At 38.8% G+C, this 17,120-nt stretch overlaps 1 protein-coding gene across 2 annotated transcripts; it reads right to left on the bottom strand.

Annotated features, from left to right (window-relative positions):
* Nucleotides 1–5,801: 5,801 nt before the first annotated feature.
* Nucleotides 5,802–16,762, bottom strand: eapp.L (E2F-associated phosphoprotein L homeolog). Of its 2 annotated transcripts, none has more exons than XM_018228888.2 (6): nucleotides 15,031–15,080; nucleotides 13,720–13,901; nucleotides 13,224–13,325; nucleotides 11,299–11,419; nucleotides 9,334–9,459; nucleotides 5,802–6,565 (listed from the first exon to the last, which is right to left on the bottom strand). In XM_018228888.2, the coding sequence occupies exons 1-6, from the start codon at nucleotides 15,063–15,065 to the stop codon at nucleotides 6,292–6,294; spliced, it is 840 nt and encodes a 279-aa protein (XP_018084377.1). In that variant the 5' UTR covers nucleotides 15,066–15,080; the 3' UTR covers nucleotides 5,802–6,291.
* Nucleotides 16,763–17,120: the final 358 nt, after the last annotated feature.

Below are 17,120 nucleotides of genomic sequence, written 5' to 3'. Positions count from 1 at the left end.
AGTGAAACGTTGCTAAGAAACGGCCAACCTATAACATACTAAAAGTTATCTTAAATGTGAACTACCCCAGAGAAAGAGAGAGAGAAAGAGAGTTTTAAGAGGGAAGCAGAGAGGCTAGGTAATAGCACAAACATGTTTTTATTACATTAAAGTAATAGTTCAGTGTAAAAATAAAAACTGTGCAAAATAAAAAAATGTTTCTAATAGAATTAGTTAGGCAAAAATGTAATCTATAAAGGCTGGAGTGACTGGATGTTTAACATAATAGCCAGAACACTACTTCCTGCTTTGCAGCTCTCTAACTCTGAGTTAGTCAGCGACTTTAGGGGGAGCCACATGGGACATACAGTGGTGTGAAAAACTATTTGCCCCCTTCCTGATTTCTTATTCTTTTGCATGTTTGTCACACAAAATGTTTCTGATCATCAAACACATTTAACTATTAGTCAAAGATAACACAAAATGCAGTTTTTAAATGAGGGTTTTTATTATTTAGGGAGAAAAGAAATCCAAACCTGTGTGAAAAAGTAATTGCCCCCTGAACCTAATAACTGGTTGGGCCACCCTTAGCAGCAATAACTGCAATCAAGCGTTTGTGATAACTTGCAACGAGTCTTTTACAGCGCTCTGGAGGAATTTTGGCCCACTCATCTTTGCAGAATTGTTGTAATTCAGCTTTATTTGAGGGTTTTCTAGCATGAACCGCCTTTTTAAGGTCATGCCACAACATCTCAATAGGATTCAGGTCAGGACTTTGACTAGGCCACTCCAAAGTCTTCATTTTGTTTTTCTTCAGCCATTCAGAGGTGGATTTGCTGGTGTGTTTTGGGTCATTGTCCTGCTGCAGCACCCAAGATCGCTTCAGCTTGAGTTGACGAACAGATGGCCGGACATTCTCCTTCAGGATTTTTTGGTAGACAGTAGAATTCATGGTTCCATCTATCACAGCAAGTCTTCCAGGTCCTGAAGCAGCAAAACAACCCCAGACCATCACACTACCACCACCATATTTTACTGTTGGTATGATGTTCTTTTTCTGAAATGCTGTGTTACTTTTACGCCAGATGTAACGGGACGCGCACCTTCCAAAAAGTTCAACTTTTGTCTCGTCCGTCCACAAGGTATTTTCCCAAAAGTCTTGGCAATCATTGAGATGTTTTTTAGCAAAATTGAGACGAGCCTTAATGTTCTTTTTGCTTAAAAGTGGTTTGCACCTTTCAAATCTGCCATGCAGGCCGTTTTTGCCCAGTCTCTTTCTTATGGTGGAGTCGTGAACACTGACCTTAATTGAGGCAAGTGAGGCCTGCAGTTCTTTAGATGTTGTCCTGGGGTCTTTTGTGGCCTCTCGGATGAGTTGTCTCTGCGCTCTTGGGGTAATTTTGGTCGGCCGGCCAATCCTGGGAAGGTTCACCACTGTTCCATGTTTTTGCCATTTGTGGATAATGGCTCTCACTGTGGTTTGCTGGAGTCCCAAAGCTTTAGAAATGGCTTTATAACCTTTGAAATTGAACTCAGGTGTGATAAACCACAGTTAAGTTATTTTTTAACAAGGGGGGCAATCACTTTTTCACACAGGCCCATGTAGATTTGGAGTTTTTTTTCTCCCTTAATAACATAAACCTTCATTTAAAAACTGCATTTTGTGTTCAATTATGTTATCTTTGACTAATAGTTAACGTTTTTTGATGAGCAGAAACATTTAAGTGTGACAAACATGCAAAAGAATAAGAAATCAGGAAGGGGGCAAATAGTTTTTCACACCACTGTACCTGTTCAGTGAGTTTGCCATTGATTCATAGCATGCAGCTCTGATCAAAAGCAACAGATATGACCCATTCCCCCCCTCAAGTCACTGATTGGTTACTGCCTGGTAACCAATCAGTGGAAACCAAGAGAGCTGCAAAGCAGGAAGTAGTGTTCTGTTCTGTTATACATCCAGTCACTCCAGCCTTTTTACATTACATTTATGGCTAACTAACTATATTAGAAACATTTTTTATTTTGCACAGCCGATTTACCCAGTTTTTATACTAAAGAATGGGTATTAATACTATAAAATAATACAGCATACTAACATGCATTCAGTACAAATGCAAATCAGTCTGCAACCATTTTATCTCCAAACCCATTAATTTTAAATGACTCCAAGACATGAGAACAAATGAGAAAAAAAATCTTTAGGTAATATTTACCTGTAATGCAAGGTACAGGTGTGGGATCTATTCCAGAATGCTTGAAACGTTAAATAAACTGGATAGGATAGTTTAGCCATCAATATGGATTCACCCAGCTTAGTTACGACCAAGTAGAAGGTACGGTTTTATTATTACAGAGCAAAGGGATACCATCATTATTATTAGAATTATTTGCTTAAAGGAGAACTAAACTCTAAAAATTAATAGGGCTAAAACTGCTATGTTTTATATAATGAACTTGCACCAGCCAAAAAGTTTCAGCTTGTCAATAGCAGCAATGATCCAGGACTTCAAACTTGTCACAGGGGGTCACCATCTTGGAAAGTGTCTGTGACACTCACATGCTCAGTGGGCTCTGAGCAGCTGTTGAGAAGCTAAACTTAGGGGCTGTCACTAATTAACCAGCAGAAAATGAGGTTGTCTGTAATATAAGATGATGCTACAGGGCTGATTATTAAATTCTGATGCTGGTGCTGCCATGTAGTAATTATCTGTATTAATTACTAATCAGTCTTATACTGTGACATTTCTATTCTATGTGTACTGTATAGTGTGAGTGGGTCCCTAAGCTCAGTAAGTGACAGCAGCACAGAGCATGTGCAGTGAATCAGCAGAAAAGAAGATGGGGAGCTACTGGGGCATCTTTGGAGAGACAGATCTTCCCTGCTAAAGGGCTGTGATTGTCTGGGGTTAGTACATAAACCCAAAACACAATATACAACATTTCTAGCCTACTTCTTTAGTTTCCTTGTCCTTTAAAATAGTGGCTAGGGGCAATGGCATTTCCGTAATAAGGAGCTTCTGGGTGACGAATCCCATCCAGTATGTTGATTTCATCAAATGTGTTATAAGAATGTTTCTGATTAATACTACACACAACTCCATTTCCTAAATTGGTATTACTGGCATGTATCTCTAGGAGGCTACAGTTTTACTGCAATGGTTCCCTTCATCTTGAATTCCAAACCACGGCCTGTTTGCTAGGGTATTGGCGAGACCGGCATGTAAATACCAACCTGAAGGCTAAATAAGCACCAGAGAAATCATTAAAAAAAATATATCATGGTCTGAGTCATTATTTACCTTAAAAGGGTTGTTCACCTTTAACTTAACTTTTAGTTTGATGTCGTAGAGAGTGATATTCCGAGACAATTTGTATTTGGTTTTCATTTTTTATTACTTGTGTTTTTCGTTATTTAGATTTTTATTCAGCAGCTCTCCAGGTTGCAATTGTAAGATATCTGGTTGCTAGGGTCCTACTTACCCTAGCAACCACACATGGATTTGAATAAGAGACTGGAATATGAATAGGAGAGGGTCTGTTTAGAAAGATCAGTAATAAAAAGTAGCAATAACAATAAAGGTGTAGTCTTAGGGTCAGGCCACACAGGGCCTTTGGGGAGATTTGGTCGCCTGGCGACTAATTGCCTCGTTTTTGCGGTGACCAATCTCCCCAAATGCCTTCCCTGAATCTGCGCCGGCTAAAATGAAAAAAACAAACAAAAAAAAAACCTGGCGCTAATCACACGCGGTGGTTCATTTTCCGAAGTCACCCGAAGAAAACTTCAATTTCTCCTCCCTGCCTTCTATAGGCGATAGCCAGGGAGGAGAAATCGAGCACCGCACAATGTATTGTCACCCTGTCGCCGTTTCTGAAGAGGAGCGAAAGCAGATAATTGGCAAGTTATTTCTTAATAAAGACTTTGCGAATTTGAAAGTGTCTTGGTGTTTTTTTTTCGTTAAAGGGGACCCGTCACCAAAAAAAATTATTCAAAATCCTATTTTATCACATTAGTCAAGCAAAATTAACTTTAATTACATTATATAAATTATTTAATTCTTGCTTCCTTCAGTCTGGGATTTCATAATTATAGCAAGCAGGCAGCAGCCATTTTGTGGACACTGTTATTAAGACAAGTCTTGTATCATCTCAGAATCTTGTTTGTGCACCAAAATGGGGGACCTGATGTCCATCCCCATGCCCTGGCTATACAATTAAATGGTGAAGAGAACGGGGGGAATGTGGGGAGAGCAGTGACATCTAGGAAGTGCTGAATGTAAAGTGAAAGTAATTGTCTGCCCCGCCTCTATGCCACTGGCATAGAGGAGAGGCAGACAATATTTGATTGACAGCTGAGATTTATAAATGAGTTTACAACAGCCATGAATGCTTTAATAAAAAATAGAAATTGGATTTCATGTTTAATTTGAAAAGGACTTTTATTATACAAATTTTTGTGTCTGGGTGACAGGTCCACTTTAAGTAGAATTTTTTTTAATGTTACTGGTCTTTTAAATGTATACACACACTGTAGCATTGTATATATAAATAATTCATTGTGCAGCAGTATGTATATAGAAAGTCCACATCAAAGTATTGACATACAGGCTTTTTTTTTTTTATTACTCAGGTCTAATCCTGCAGCTATAAAACCGTATATTTCTAATTCACTCCCTGGCACACAGGTAGGAGAGATTGATGGGAGGGAGAAACCTACAAAATAGAACAAAATTAGTTCCAGGTTAGAACAGCTCCCCATCAAGATGCCAATACCCAGGTTAACCTGCTAGTTGTATAGAGCTTTTCGTCCATCCAGGTAGATGGACAATTAACTTTGTGCCACTTACATGACTAACACACAAAGAAACATAAATGCTCTAAGGTGACAAGGTATCTAAAGCATTCATTGGTCTATGAATTTTTTTTTTACCCACATATTTTCCAATCAAAAAATGCAGAGCGGAAAACATTATCAATAAGGGGCCCTCAATAACTGGGAATTGATCTGGTGCTGGGAATTTCCTGATAGCAGCTCAGTCTCATATCAGACTGTCAATAATTGACAGGCCCAGTCCTACAGTTACTCCAGAGGATGAAACAAATAATAATGTAGAAACCATTAACCTTTAAAAGTGCAGAATCTTATGGCAGCACAAAACGCAGACATGAAGAAGAAGCAGGGCCAACCGACACTCAGACGGATTCACAGGACCAGAGAAAGTCTGTTAAAAATATATATTTTATTTATACAAAATTAAAAAATGCTTATTTGCATCTCCATCCACCCTATGTGTTTTGCACCCACTTGGGGCACTTAGTCATGGGCTCATGACTAAGTGCCCCAAGTGGCTGCAAAACACATAGGGTGGATGGAGATGCAAATAAGCATTTTTTAATTTTGTATAAATAAAATATATATTTTTAACAGACTTTCTCTGGTCCTGTGAATCCGTCTGAGTGTCGGTTGGCCCTTCTTTTTCTTCATACCTTTGCCGTACCACTCCCTAAAGCTGGGCGTCTGGGGTTGTTGCATCCGGACCACATTTACTATTTGGTGAGTCATTTACAATTTATTCTAGGGCACCTTTGTTTCTCCAAATACTACAACATGCAGACACCCTTTATCACCAATACCTTGTTTTTAAACCCGACTTTTTTTTTTTTTTTTTAAACACTATATACAGAGCTGGACAAACCTGCAGCCCTACAGAATTGATACTCCCACTACTCTGAGGACAGCTCTGCTGTATGACAGTCATGAAACTGTGCTGATGTCTAAATACAATAGTTAAAATTCCAGAAAATTATTAAAATTCCAAATAGTATAACAGGCAAGCAAACTGTCAGTTTATTGAATCTTTTTCCAGATCTCACAGCTTGCCGTTGCATTTTTGTATGAGGCATAGTGAATCCAAGACTTTCCCCATTCAGTTTAATCAGTCCGACTTAATGAAGTCATCCTTTAGCACTGATGACAAAACTAAGGAAAATAAACCCCAGTCTATATTAAAACAGTAAGAAACAAAATTAGGCCCCTTTTAAAATAAAAAAAACCCCTAACCCCATATACAATGCTTATAAACACAAGGCACACAAACCACCATCTGACGATTTTGCAGAAGTGCAGCAAGCCTTATTTCCTTTATACAGGCCCCTGGGGTTTCTTCTTCATGTCTGAAAACATGAATGCTTAAATGTGAAAAAACTTCCCAAGTTCTTTATCAGCAGGTTAATAAAGAAAGGTACAGGCTTTACCGTGTATGAAGACGAAAGAGTGAAATGCTCAGAATATGTAACCCTGGAGTGTTTGGTCTCTTAGCAGTGGCTAGCAAGAACATTGAAGAAATGATACACTTCCTCTTTGTCATAAACTGCCACTTCTGTGGAACATTCGTTGCATTTGACAGGGTGATACATTTCGGTTTCCTCGGTCTCCGTTCCAGTCTCTGTTTGAGGGCGTTTCAGTTTTTTGCGAACTTGACGTTTGTTCTTTGCAGAAGACTGAACAGGGAAACGAAGCAATTCCTGTTTGTTGACAGTGCAGTTCATCACAAACATGGCTCTGTACTGGGTCTTGTAAGACTCATGCCTAGAAAAGAAAAGATAAAACCAGATATGAGATTTTCAGGAAAGCATTACTTTATGACGCTACAGTCAGACTGGAGTGTGACTGTAAAGGCCAACAATATTTTACTGGAAGAGTTGAAGGGATTCTGTCATGATTTTAATGGTGTCATTTTTATTTCTAAATTACTCTGTTTACACAGCAAATATTTCACTCTATAATATAAAATTTCATTCCTGAACCAACAAGTGTATTTTTTTAATTGTAATATTGGTGTGTAGGCAGCCATCTCAGGTCATTTTGCCTGGTCATGTGCTTTCAAAAAGAGCCAGCATTTTAGGATGGAACAGCTCTCTGGCAGGCTGTTGTTTCTCTTACTCAATGTAACCGCGTGTATTGCAGTGGGACCTGGATTTTACTATTGAGTGCTGTTCTTAGATCTACCAGGCAGTGGTTATCTTATGTTGAGAAGCTGCTATCTGGTTAATTTTTCCACTGTTCTGTTAGGCTGCAGGGGGTGATATCACTTAAACTTGTAGTACAGCAGTAAGGAGCACAAGTCACATGACTGGGGGCAGCTGGGAAACTGACAAAATGTCTAGCTTCATGTCAGATTTCAAAATTACATTTTGAGAAAGATTTCAGTGCAGAAGTCTGGAGCAGCACTATTAACTGATGCTTTTTGGAAAAAAAAAACATAACATTTTTTCCCATGACAGTATCCCTTGAAAGAGAACTGTGCGCACTTCCTTGTTTGTGTGGTGAAAAGTCAGGCGATTTTACGGATTAGGATTCAGTTCAGCCAAGTATCTGGATTTGGAGCATCCCTTTTTTATAGAAATATATTTTGTTATGGTTAGGGTTACTGCTAAGTACTAAATCAATCCAATATCTGATACATGCACTCACTCTGAAGTATCAGAAATATACAGGTGGAGGAGATGAGAAGTAGTGAGGTCTGGCATTTTTCTGCAAAACATAGCATGGATTCTAAACAGGTTAACAAGATTGTTCACAATAAATGGAAAATGATTTAATTGGATAAATCCCTACAAGATCAGTCTAGTTATGGGATTTAAACATGGTACCAACCCAAAGGCTTTGCTTTCTAAAAACCTCATTCATTATTATAAAAATCAAAAATTAAAGTGTGAGCTGAGGTGATATTTGCAATTGCACAAGTTTAACACATCCTATTACTGGGCAGCAGTATACGTATTCAAGTACATGATCATCTGCACCTTCATCCATGTTATTTATTTGATATCATATGTAGGGAAAAAATATCTGACAGACAATCACTCTGTAATCTGGACTGCAAAAAACAGTGGCAAACCACTTTCTGTCTATGAATCATTCCTTTCCAACTTTACACTATATATCCACTGACTGAATACCACCACAATCAGGCACAAGGACTGTCCATGTTATGATATCTCAAACCATGAGAAATCAATCTACTTTCAGTTTGCTTCTGCGGTTTCAGTTTCTTGTTTGTTTTATTAGAAAGCTCAGCTGTAGTTCTTGCATCTGAACACTAGGTGGTACTATTATCACAAGGATGGGTTGCTCTAAATTCCACTGTAGGTTTTTTAGGCGTCCTATTCTTTGTTGATCCAAAATTCTGACAACTAATAAAAGTTTTGTATGTTAAAGGGGTTGACATACTTTTAGTATGTTATAAAATTGCCAATGCTAAACAACTTTTCAACTGGTCATCATTCCCCACCCCCTTTTATTTAGTTTAATTATTTGCCTTCTGACTCTTTCCAGGTCTCAAATGGGGGTAACTGTCCCCATTTAAAAAACAAACGCTCTGTAAGACAATGTATTGTTATTGCTACTTACTCTTACTCTTTCTATTCGGGCCCTTTCCGATTCATAGTCAAGTCTCTTATTCAATTCAATGTATGGTTGCTAGGGGAATTTGGACCCTAGCAACCAGATTGCTGTAACTGTTAAGTATTGCTATAAATGTACTCAAGACTGTTTAGGTTCTCCCTTCCCCTACCTGGCCATCCCAATAATGTAAGAATTCTTAAACCTAATATAGAATAGTCTTTTTTTCATTGCTGCTTGTATCTGAAGCCAATAAATAAGCATTTTATTTTATACAATGTTTAACGGAGAGGGAAAATCTTACATCCCAAATACTTTGCTGAACCAGGAAGGTGGAATAAACTGATGAAATGTACTGCTCTGCACTACTTATTATAACACATATTGGCAACTGTTTAAAAACAATGCCTTGCACTTCTGCAGAAGTTGTTTGGCCAAACTTAAAGTGCTTTAAATTAATGAAAATATAACAGAGTGTTGCTCTGCACTGGTAAAACTGATCTGTTTGCTTCAGAAACACTACTATAGTTCATATAAACAAGCTGCTGTGTAGCAATGGTGGAAATATAAAAAAAAAATATGGCACAGGATAAAAAGTGGATAACATAATTATGTTCTACAGAGCTTATCTGCTGTGTAACCTGAGCCTTTTCTCCTTTGAATTGCTGCCCCTATTGCTACACAGCAGCTTATTTATATAAACAATAGTTGTGTTTCTGAACAAAACACGTCAGTTTTACCAGTGCAGGGCAACACTGCATTATATTTGTATTACTTTAAAACACTTTCATTTTTTGAGGTTACTGTTCCTTTAAACACTCCTTTGTAGACAAAAAAAAATATTTTAACAGTTCTGCTTGGCTTGTGATACCTGGAATAGAGGAGGTTTTTATTAATTATATACATTCGCATTTAGTCGACTAAACAATGAACCCAGCATATAGGATACTGACCTTTGGCAATCCAGACATAACGTGGTCATACAAGCAGGGCAGTTCAAAATGGCATCACTAGGTGGCATGGCCTGATGCTTGGACTGCTGGGGATGTGTTTGTTTTGGTTTGCGCATGTTCCAGTACCTGTCAAATAACATTAAATAAATCAACTGTAAATCATCTTCATGATTTACGGCCAGGATCGTATGCAATGAAGTTCTATACTAAGAACACAGTGTTCTATGAAAACTTTAGTATGCACGGAATTTTCATCCCAAACCCCCTTACACATATTCTAAATGTAAACCAATAATTGTAATAAGCACATTTTACATTCACTTTAATTCTATAAATGTTTAATAATTCACAGCAACACATTCTGCCAAAAGATTTAGTTTACAAAACAAAATGGTACAGTGCTTGCTTAGCATTACCAAATGATTTTATGTGCACACAGAATAACTCAGATATGAGAGCAACCTTATCTTACATGAAAGTGGTATATACGGATTTATTTTCCACAATTAAAATGCATAAAACTGCAGTGGTTCAGGATTGTGTTGACATTATGACTTTATTAGCACTTTGCCTGTGTGGCACATACCCATTAAAATCTGTGTTTGTTAGTGCAGGGAGATCTGATCTGATTTCATTAAAGGTAATATTATTACACATAAACAGACAGTGCCAATGTCCCTAGAAATGATGCTTACTAGTCAGATAATTGCTCTGGTAGCTTTCATACACCTTACTCACATGACCCTTATGTGGGACTGTGAGACTTGAAGGAGCTTACTTTTTAATATGGCTATCCAGTATATCAATATATAATCTATCTACAGTTTGGTCATGTCCCTATGTCAGAACGCGCCATTTATAACTAAAAAGCCAGCAATTGTCATTGCCGCACTTTCCCCAGAGATCTCACTCCAGCCTGTTGCCCTCGCGTCAGACTTCCCCCACTTCCTTATTTCAAGTGACGCTTACTCACTCCTCCTTCTCCAAACTCGCTCCCCTACACCCTCTCAGTTTTTGTTTTTTCACCCACCATGTGTCACTCTCTGGTCCTGCTCCGTCTTCTGCTCCCACCCTCCATTTATCTTGCTCTCTCTCCGATATCATGTCAACTGCTGGCTGCTGCCCCCACCATCAATCAATCTCCAGTCTCGCTCCTTCTGCCCCTACCACGCTTGTTCTCATTTCGGTCTTACTTTGTCTGTTGCTCCAATACGGAAACACCAAATGCAGCCTCTCCCGGTATGTTGCTCACCCATCCAAACAGGCTCTATTTACTACTCCATCCTGGCCGCATACCTAGCTCAGATCTCCCAACTGTCACGTTACTTAACCTTTACGTCCCAGTTGCATTCCTACTTTAAAGATCTCCCCCTACCCTCTAAGCCCTCCTCCCTCATTCTAAACCCCTTGCCTTTCGTACAATAGTTTCTGTACCCCCCACCAAAAGTCAATCTCTGGTCTCGCTCTCTCTGAGACTCACACCCCCTCCCACCCACCGGTCCTATCGCTCCCACCCTCGGTGTCTCCTTCCCTCTTCCACTACTTTCAATCTGCAGCAATTTGACATGGAGGGTCAGGATGTCACTGAAGCCAGTTCAAAAAAAAAAAAAAAAGGTACATACTGTAAGAACTACAGGGACACAAAAATTAAAGTGAAAAACAGTGGAACTACAGGGGAACAGACTTGAATTTTGGCATCGTGCATATTGAAATAGAGCAAGGTAGATAGCTCCTTGAAGGCAATACATGCACACAGAAGCACTGTAGATTATAATGAATTATGCACCCCCTCCCGAAATTTATAAAGATATTGGAAATCTTCTCAGAGTTACATGACCTGTATAAAAGTACTTTTAGAAGGTCACGTAACTCCTCGGTGACTTGTAATATCTGTATAAATTACAGTAGGGGGTGCATTATCCACTATATAAGTTACCTTAACAACTAACTATAATCTAGGCTTACCTTCTTCTCCTTGCATCAACCCACTTCTGGTCTCGATCATCTTCCTTAGGGTCATACAAAAGCTCATCATTGGTGAGAACCTTTTGCTTTGACTTACGTTTTGGCTTGTTCTGTTGCACAACTGTAAGGCCAAGGAGATGGAATGAGAAATAATATATACTGATCTGTACAGTCTATGCATAAACAAACCAATTCCTAATAGATAAATTACAAGACTGAAAAAGGGAAAATGACACACAGAAAACAATTTCACACTATAATACAAAACAATACAAACAACTGGTGAAATGATTTTGCATTTGCCACATGACTGCCCATTCTACTTCAAAAGCCCAAGCTCACCAGCCTTCAATAATTAATACATAGTGCACTCATCTCAGATGATTCTTTAGAAAAAGGTACATAACAATAGATACACTACTCCAGACCAGATACAGATAATAGAAGGCTGTAGAATTCTTAACCAATAGTCCTGAGATGGTTCACTCCCTCATACACCCTCACTGGATGTGGTGCCTATATGTTCGGGCCCCTCCACAACTGATGGTGCAGTCGCAGCATCTCACCTCCTCTCACTTTGTTCTATACAGCACTTATTATACTGATCAGATAAATATCATTTAAAAAAAACAAACAAAAACAAGCAAGCCTGGGTCAGCACCCTTGGTTTGGAACAGTGCTGTCCAACTTCTGTGGTACCGAGGTCTAGAATTTTTTCTCTCCCACGTGACGGAGGGCTAATAATGGAAGTCAGTGTTGACCACTCCCTGTTTTTAAACCACACCCATATTATCACAGGAACATTTAAGACCATGTCTACATTAATGGTGGTAGCACAGCAAAAAACCATGGTTGGTGCTCACTGCAGGGATATCACTCATATGTGAAAAATGTAAGTCATCTTACCCTTAAATCTATGACACACACACAGGGAGCATAGGGCAGGCAGAGTATGGCACACACAGGGAGCATAGGACAGGTAATGTATGACACACACAGGGAGCATAGGGCAGGCAGAGTATGGTCGACACAGGGAGCATAGGGCAGGCAGAGTATGGCACACAAAGAGAGCATAGGGCAGGCAGAGTATGGCACACACAGGGAGCATTGGGCAGGCAGAGTATGGCACACACAGGGAGCATAGGGCAGGCAGAGTATGGCACACACAGGGAGCATAGGGCAGGCAGAGTATGTCACACACAGGGAGCATAGGGCAGGCAGAGTATGGCACACACAGGGAGCCACACAAGGGGGGAGGGGTCAGCCCATGGGCCACCAGTTGGACAGCACTAGGTTGGAATATGCGTGTGCCAAGCAAAGAGTACTGACCCAGACAGGCTTTTTTTTTTTTATAAATAAAATGCTTACTAGATCAGTATATCAGGTGCCAACTGTGGTAAATGTTCACAAATTGGCACCCTGTGACATTTTAAACCTTGTTTTGCTTAGAGGTGCCTAGGTGCTGCCCAGCATTTAGATTTTCCCCATTAAATAGAATAAGCTGCAGTGTCAGGTATTTAATAGATAAAAAAAGTATTTATTATATATACACTATAAGGTAATATACCTGTATAGTAGAATACTATTATAAATACACAAGAGCCATGAATATCCTGTAAATGAGATCTTTATAAGCGGATGTCATCAGTCAAAATCAGTGCTAATGGATGTATTTTCTATCATATGACTCAATGAAACTTGTGTATTATAACAAGTAGCATACCCCACTCTGTAAAATATGAGGAAATGAGAAGTCACCTTAAAGTTCCTTGACCTGGATAAACACACTCGATCTTCAACCTTGGTGATTTAGAATATCCTTATATTTTACAATAGGGGGTTCATTATCCCCTATATAATGTATATAAGTGACTCAAAACATATTTAAAATAAAAAGAGAAACAACAGCACTTAGACAAATCTACCATTGGAGCTTTCATCTTCTGAATCCGAATCAAAATACACATCATCGTAAAACTGTTGCGCAGTGGACTCGGATGTTGTAGCGCCATTACTTGTGGATGCGACTGAAATACAAAAAGAAAAAAAAAAAAGTAAATAGATTTTACAAGTGTTCAGAAATTTAATCCTGTACCAGAATTAAGGTATGTTGATCCAAATTACAGAAATACCCCTTATATGGAAAACCCCAGGTCCCAAGCAGTCTGGATAATAGATCCTATACCTGTACAACAATTTAATTTGCATTGTATACTATACTTGTGCAGGATTCCGGTTATTCTGCTAAATATGACAAAAGGCAAACTAGAAATAAAAGTAAACCCCTCAAAAGTCATTACCATATTCGGGTAATTTAAAATATTTATGGATTTCAAATAACAGGAATAAAGCCCTTTTCATATCTAAGCTTAATAATATCTATACGTAAGAATCATCAATTCTTAGCTACTGAATACAAACCAGGGACAACGGACTGCCAACTCCCTTCCATGGTCTTCATTGCAGAGCTTAATTCACTTTCCATTTCTTTCTCAAATTCGTCATCGCTGGATGATTCACTTTCACCAGTGAGACACTCGCGAATCATCTTGCGCTTCTGATCAGGCGTCCCATGTAAAAGCACGTCCAATTCATCCTCCGAACTTAAAGAGGAATTATAAAAATGAAAAGGGTGTCACAAGAGGGCTGAAGCTGGCCATAGACACACAAATATAATTATAACAAAAAGTTTCCTAAAATAACATTTTCAGACTGTGTGTGGGCTCCAAATAATTGTCCCAAAAATTCTCGTACCACCGTTAAGACAATCAGACCGGTTAAAAAACGTCTGTCAGATAAAGATAATATCTCTGCATCTGAGGGGTGACTGTCACTACTATTTGTCCGACATAGTTTTCATATGATTGCCGTCTGTCAATTAATGCGCAGAATATTGTCCGATTTCTTCTTTTTCAACTTTAATCCTAGTTTTAATCTGAATGGTTAGTTTTTATTGTTGCATTGAAACGAACGATTGATGTCTAAATGTTTGTTGTACAAGGAATAAAATCTAAATGTCTGTGGCCAACTTAAGACTGGTGGTACAGGTACAGGATCAGTTATATGGAAACCCATTATCCAGAAAGCTCAGAATTACAGAAAGGCTTTTTTTTTATTTCAATGAATTTTTTTTTTACATTTTCTTTTTCTCTGTAATAATAAAACAGTACATTGTATTTTATCCAAACTAAGATATCATTAATTTTTAATAGAAGTAAAACCAACCTATTGGATTTATTTGATGTTTTATTTGATGTTTACATAATTCTCTACTAGACTGAAAGATGAAGATCCAAATTACGGAAAGATCCATTATCTGAAAAACCCCGGGTCCAGGGCATTATGGATAACATGTCCCATTACCTGTACGCATATGCCGTCTACAAAACATTTTTCTTCATTTCAGTTGTTTTTATTTTATTCCCAAAATTTAAGACTTTTTTCAATTACTTTCAATTATTTATTCTTTAATGTTTTTCCAAAATCTAAGTTTAAAGTTGAATGTTCGTCTCTGGTGTTTGTCAGATCAGTAATTCAGGCGCAGACTCTAAACTGCTAAATTTTGCGACATTTAGTTGATACATTTCTCATCAGCAGCATCTCTGGAGTAGTAGCAACTATTGTATCAATTCTAACAGTTGTCTTTAAAGGAGAAGGAAAGCCAAATCTAATCAACATCCTCCCTTTATAGGTCTTATAGAGTAGTCTTAGATCGCTATGTTTTCAACTTACTTAAGCATAGAATAAAGGAGATTTTCATGTTTCATATTCACAGCTACTGTTTCAAGCTGTCGTCGCCATCTTGCTTAAAGAAGAAGGAGAAAGAAAGAGGCTGCTCTGATATTTTTCTGGTTAGAAAAGATGTGTGAAAGGCTAATATTTTTTTCCTAAGCAGAAAAACATCAGAGCAGCCTCTTTCTTTTCCCTGACAACTTCCTTGACTATTTGGTGGTCAGACTGGTCAGAAAATGACCAACAGGTGGCGTTGTATCAAAATTCATTCATATTAACAGTACATGTATCCTTTAATATCTTGGAGTAAAAAGAAAAATAATGAATGTTAATTTCAAAAGTGCTTAGAATGGCATATTATACATTCACTTATTTTAAAGGTTTACTTATTATTTAATGAGACGCAGGGATTCTGCTCAGCAGGGACAAAGATAAGAAATGGATCAACTATCAACTAGAACAGTTTACAGGGTTGACAACCCCCCCCCAGCTGATTTAGAAGGTTAAAAATCATACTTTACACTTCAATATTAGAAAAACAGTCACACGTAGAACACAGAAAGTAGTTATAAAAAATCTGGTGAACTATCTGAAAACAACTAGTTGTTTGAAGGTGGACAACTCCTGTAAGGATCCTGCCTGTCAGTGACATTGGGCCGATGCCAACACAATCCTTCAATAGGTGTTTTAGTCACTGACAGCAGCCCACTGTGACTGGAAAAAAACAAGAGTGGTCCCTGCTGCAGATCTTTCCCCTTTGCATGAGCAGCAGGTACTTCTGGGCTGGGGGCGGTCCCTCAAAAGCAACCAGAGCTCACCCCCCACCCCCAGTAATACTGACACGTTCCTATAGATTATCACACAAACCTGACAGTAATGCTTTAGGAACAGTTCAGTATAAAAATAAAAACAGGGTAAATAAGATAGGCTGTGCAAAATACTACTTCCTGCTTTGCAGCTCTCTAACTCTGAGTTAGTCAGTGACTATAACGGGGGCCACATGGGACATAACTGTTTAGTGAGTTTGCAAATGATCCTCAGCATTCAGCTCAGATTCAAGCTCAACAATTATGACCCATGTGGCCCTCCTTCAAGTCACAGTCTTTATACATTACATTTTTGACTAACTATATTAGAAACATGTTTTATTTTGCACACCCAGTTTTTATTTTTACACTGAACAAGTCAAATCTCCCCGTGTTGTTTCCTGTTTGAGTGTAAGTGCGAATCAGCAAACAGCAGTGCAGAATCGTGTGTAGCATTGGCCTAAGCACATAATAATCTATATGAGGAGGGAATGTGTTCACATTTGTAAATATCCCCTGGAATGTATTCCTGGAGCAGCCTTATTGATAAAGAAAAACATACACGTGGTGCTGTACCTGCTACTGGCCGGCTCCTCATCACTGGGCTCTTCAATGGCGTAAGAGTCGTATTCAGGCTGTAGCCGCGTCGCCATGTTGGACATAGAGCATTCAGAGACACGGGGTCGCGATACAGGAGTAGAAAACAGTCAGAGGAAAACAAAGCGACGCTCTAGGAATTCCTAGTTATCCGGAACAGTTTTACAGGCGGAAGTAGTGATCGAACCGGGCTGTACCAAAAGCGGGGGAGCTGGATTTGTGGAACGTCTTGATAACCACGAAAAGGCCTTTTTTTTGGTTCTCTGGCACATATAAACGCCTTTTAAGAAAACTGGGAGCTGTGGTGTTGGTGGAAGATTTTTTTTTTCTCTAACAAAAGTATGTGAACAGAGGAAAAAAAAACACTCTACTGCGACTTTTCTTTTAGCTACGTCATACGTACGTGCGCTTACGTTTAGTCGTCGTGACGCCAGTCTCGCGCGATGAGATTTGGGTTTTTATTTTATAAAAGCAAGGAAGCTAACACCGTGCAGGTAAAACAGTTTAGCGGGAGGTTCCAGTAGCGTTGTGGGATTGTTGTGCTGTGTTTGGAAAGCGAGAATAGAAACTGCGCAGAAGAAAGCACACACAGCTCCCTGAGCTCCAGCCCTCCTTACCCAAGTGTGCAGCTCACTGACTTGGTAATCCAAGTAAGTGAAGCACAATCTGCCCCCTCTTAAAGGAATT

Source organism: Xenopus laevis, chromosome 8L (assembly GCF_017654675.1).
Source record: "Xenopus laevis strain J_2021 chromosome 8L, Xenopus_laevis_v10.1, whole genome shotgun sequence".
Lineage (NCBI taxonomy): Eukaryota > Metazoa > Chordata > Amphibia > Anura > Pipidae > Xenopus > Xenopus laevis.
The sequence above is the reverse complement of the archived record's forward strand: the minus strand, read 5'-3'. Positions and strand labels throughout refer to the sequence as shown.

Bases quoted from the DNA above. Each gene is read 5' to 3' on its own strand.
- eapp.L (XM_018228888.2), bottom strand. From the start codon at position 15,065: ATGAAACATGAAAATCTCCTTTATTCTATGCTTAA. The intron at 13,326-13,719 runs GTTTGTATTCAG...TTTGTATTTCAG, and splicing joins TTGGCAGTCCGTTGTCCCTG to TCGCATCCACAAGTAATGGC. The intron at 9,460-11,298 runs GTAAGCCTAGAT...GTTATTTGACAG, and splicing joins GTTGATGCAAGGAGAAGAAG to GTACTGGAACATGCGCAAAC.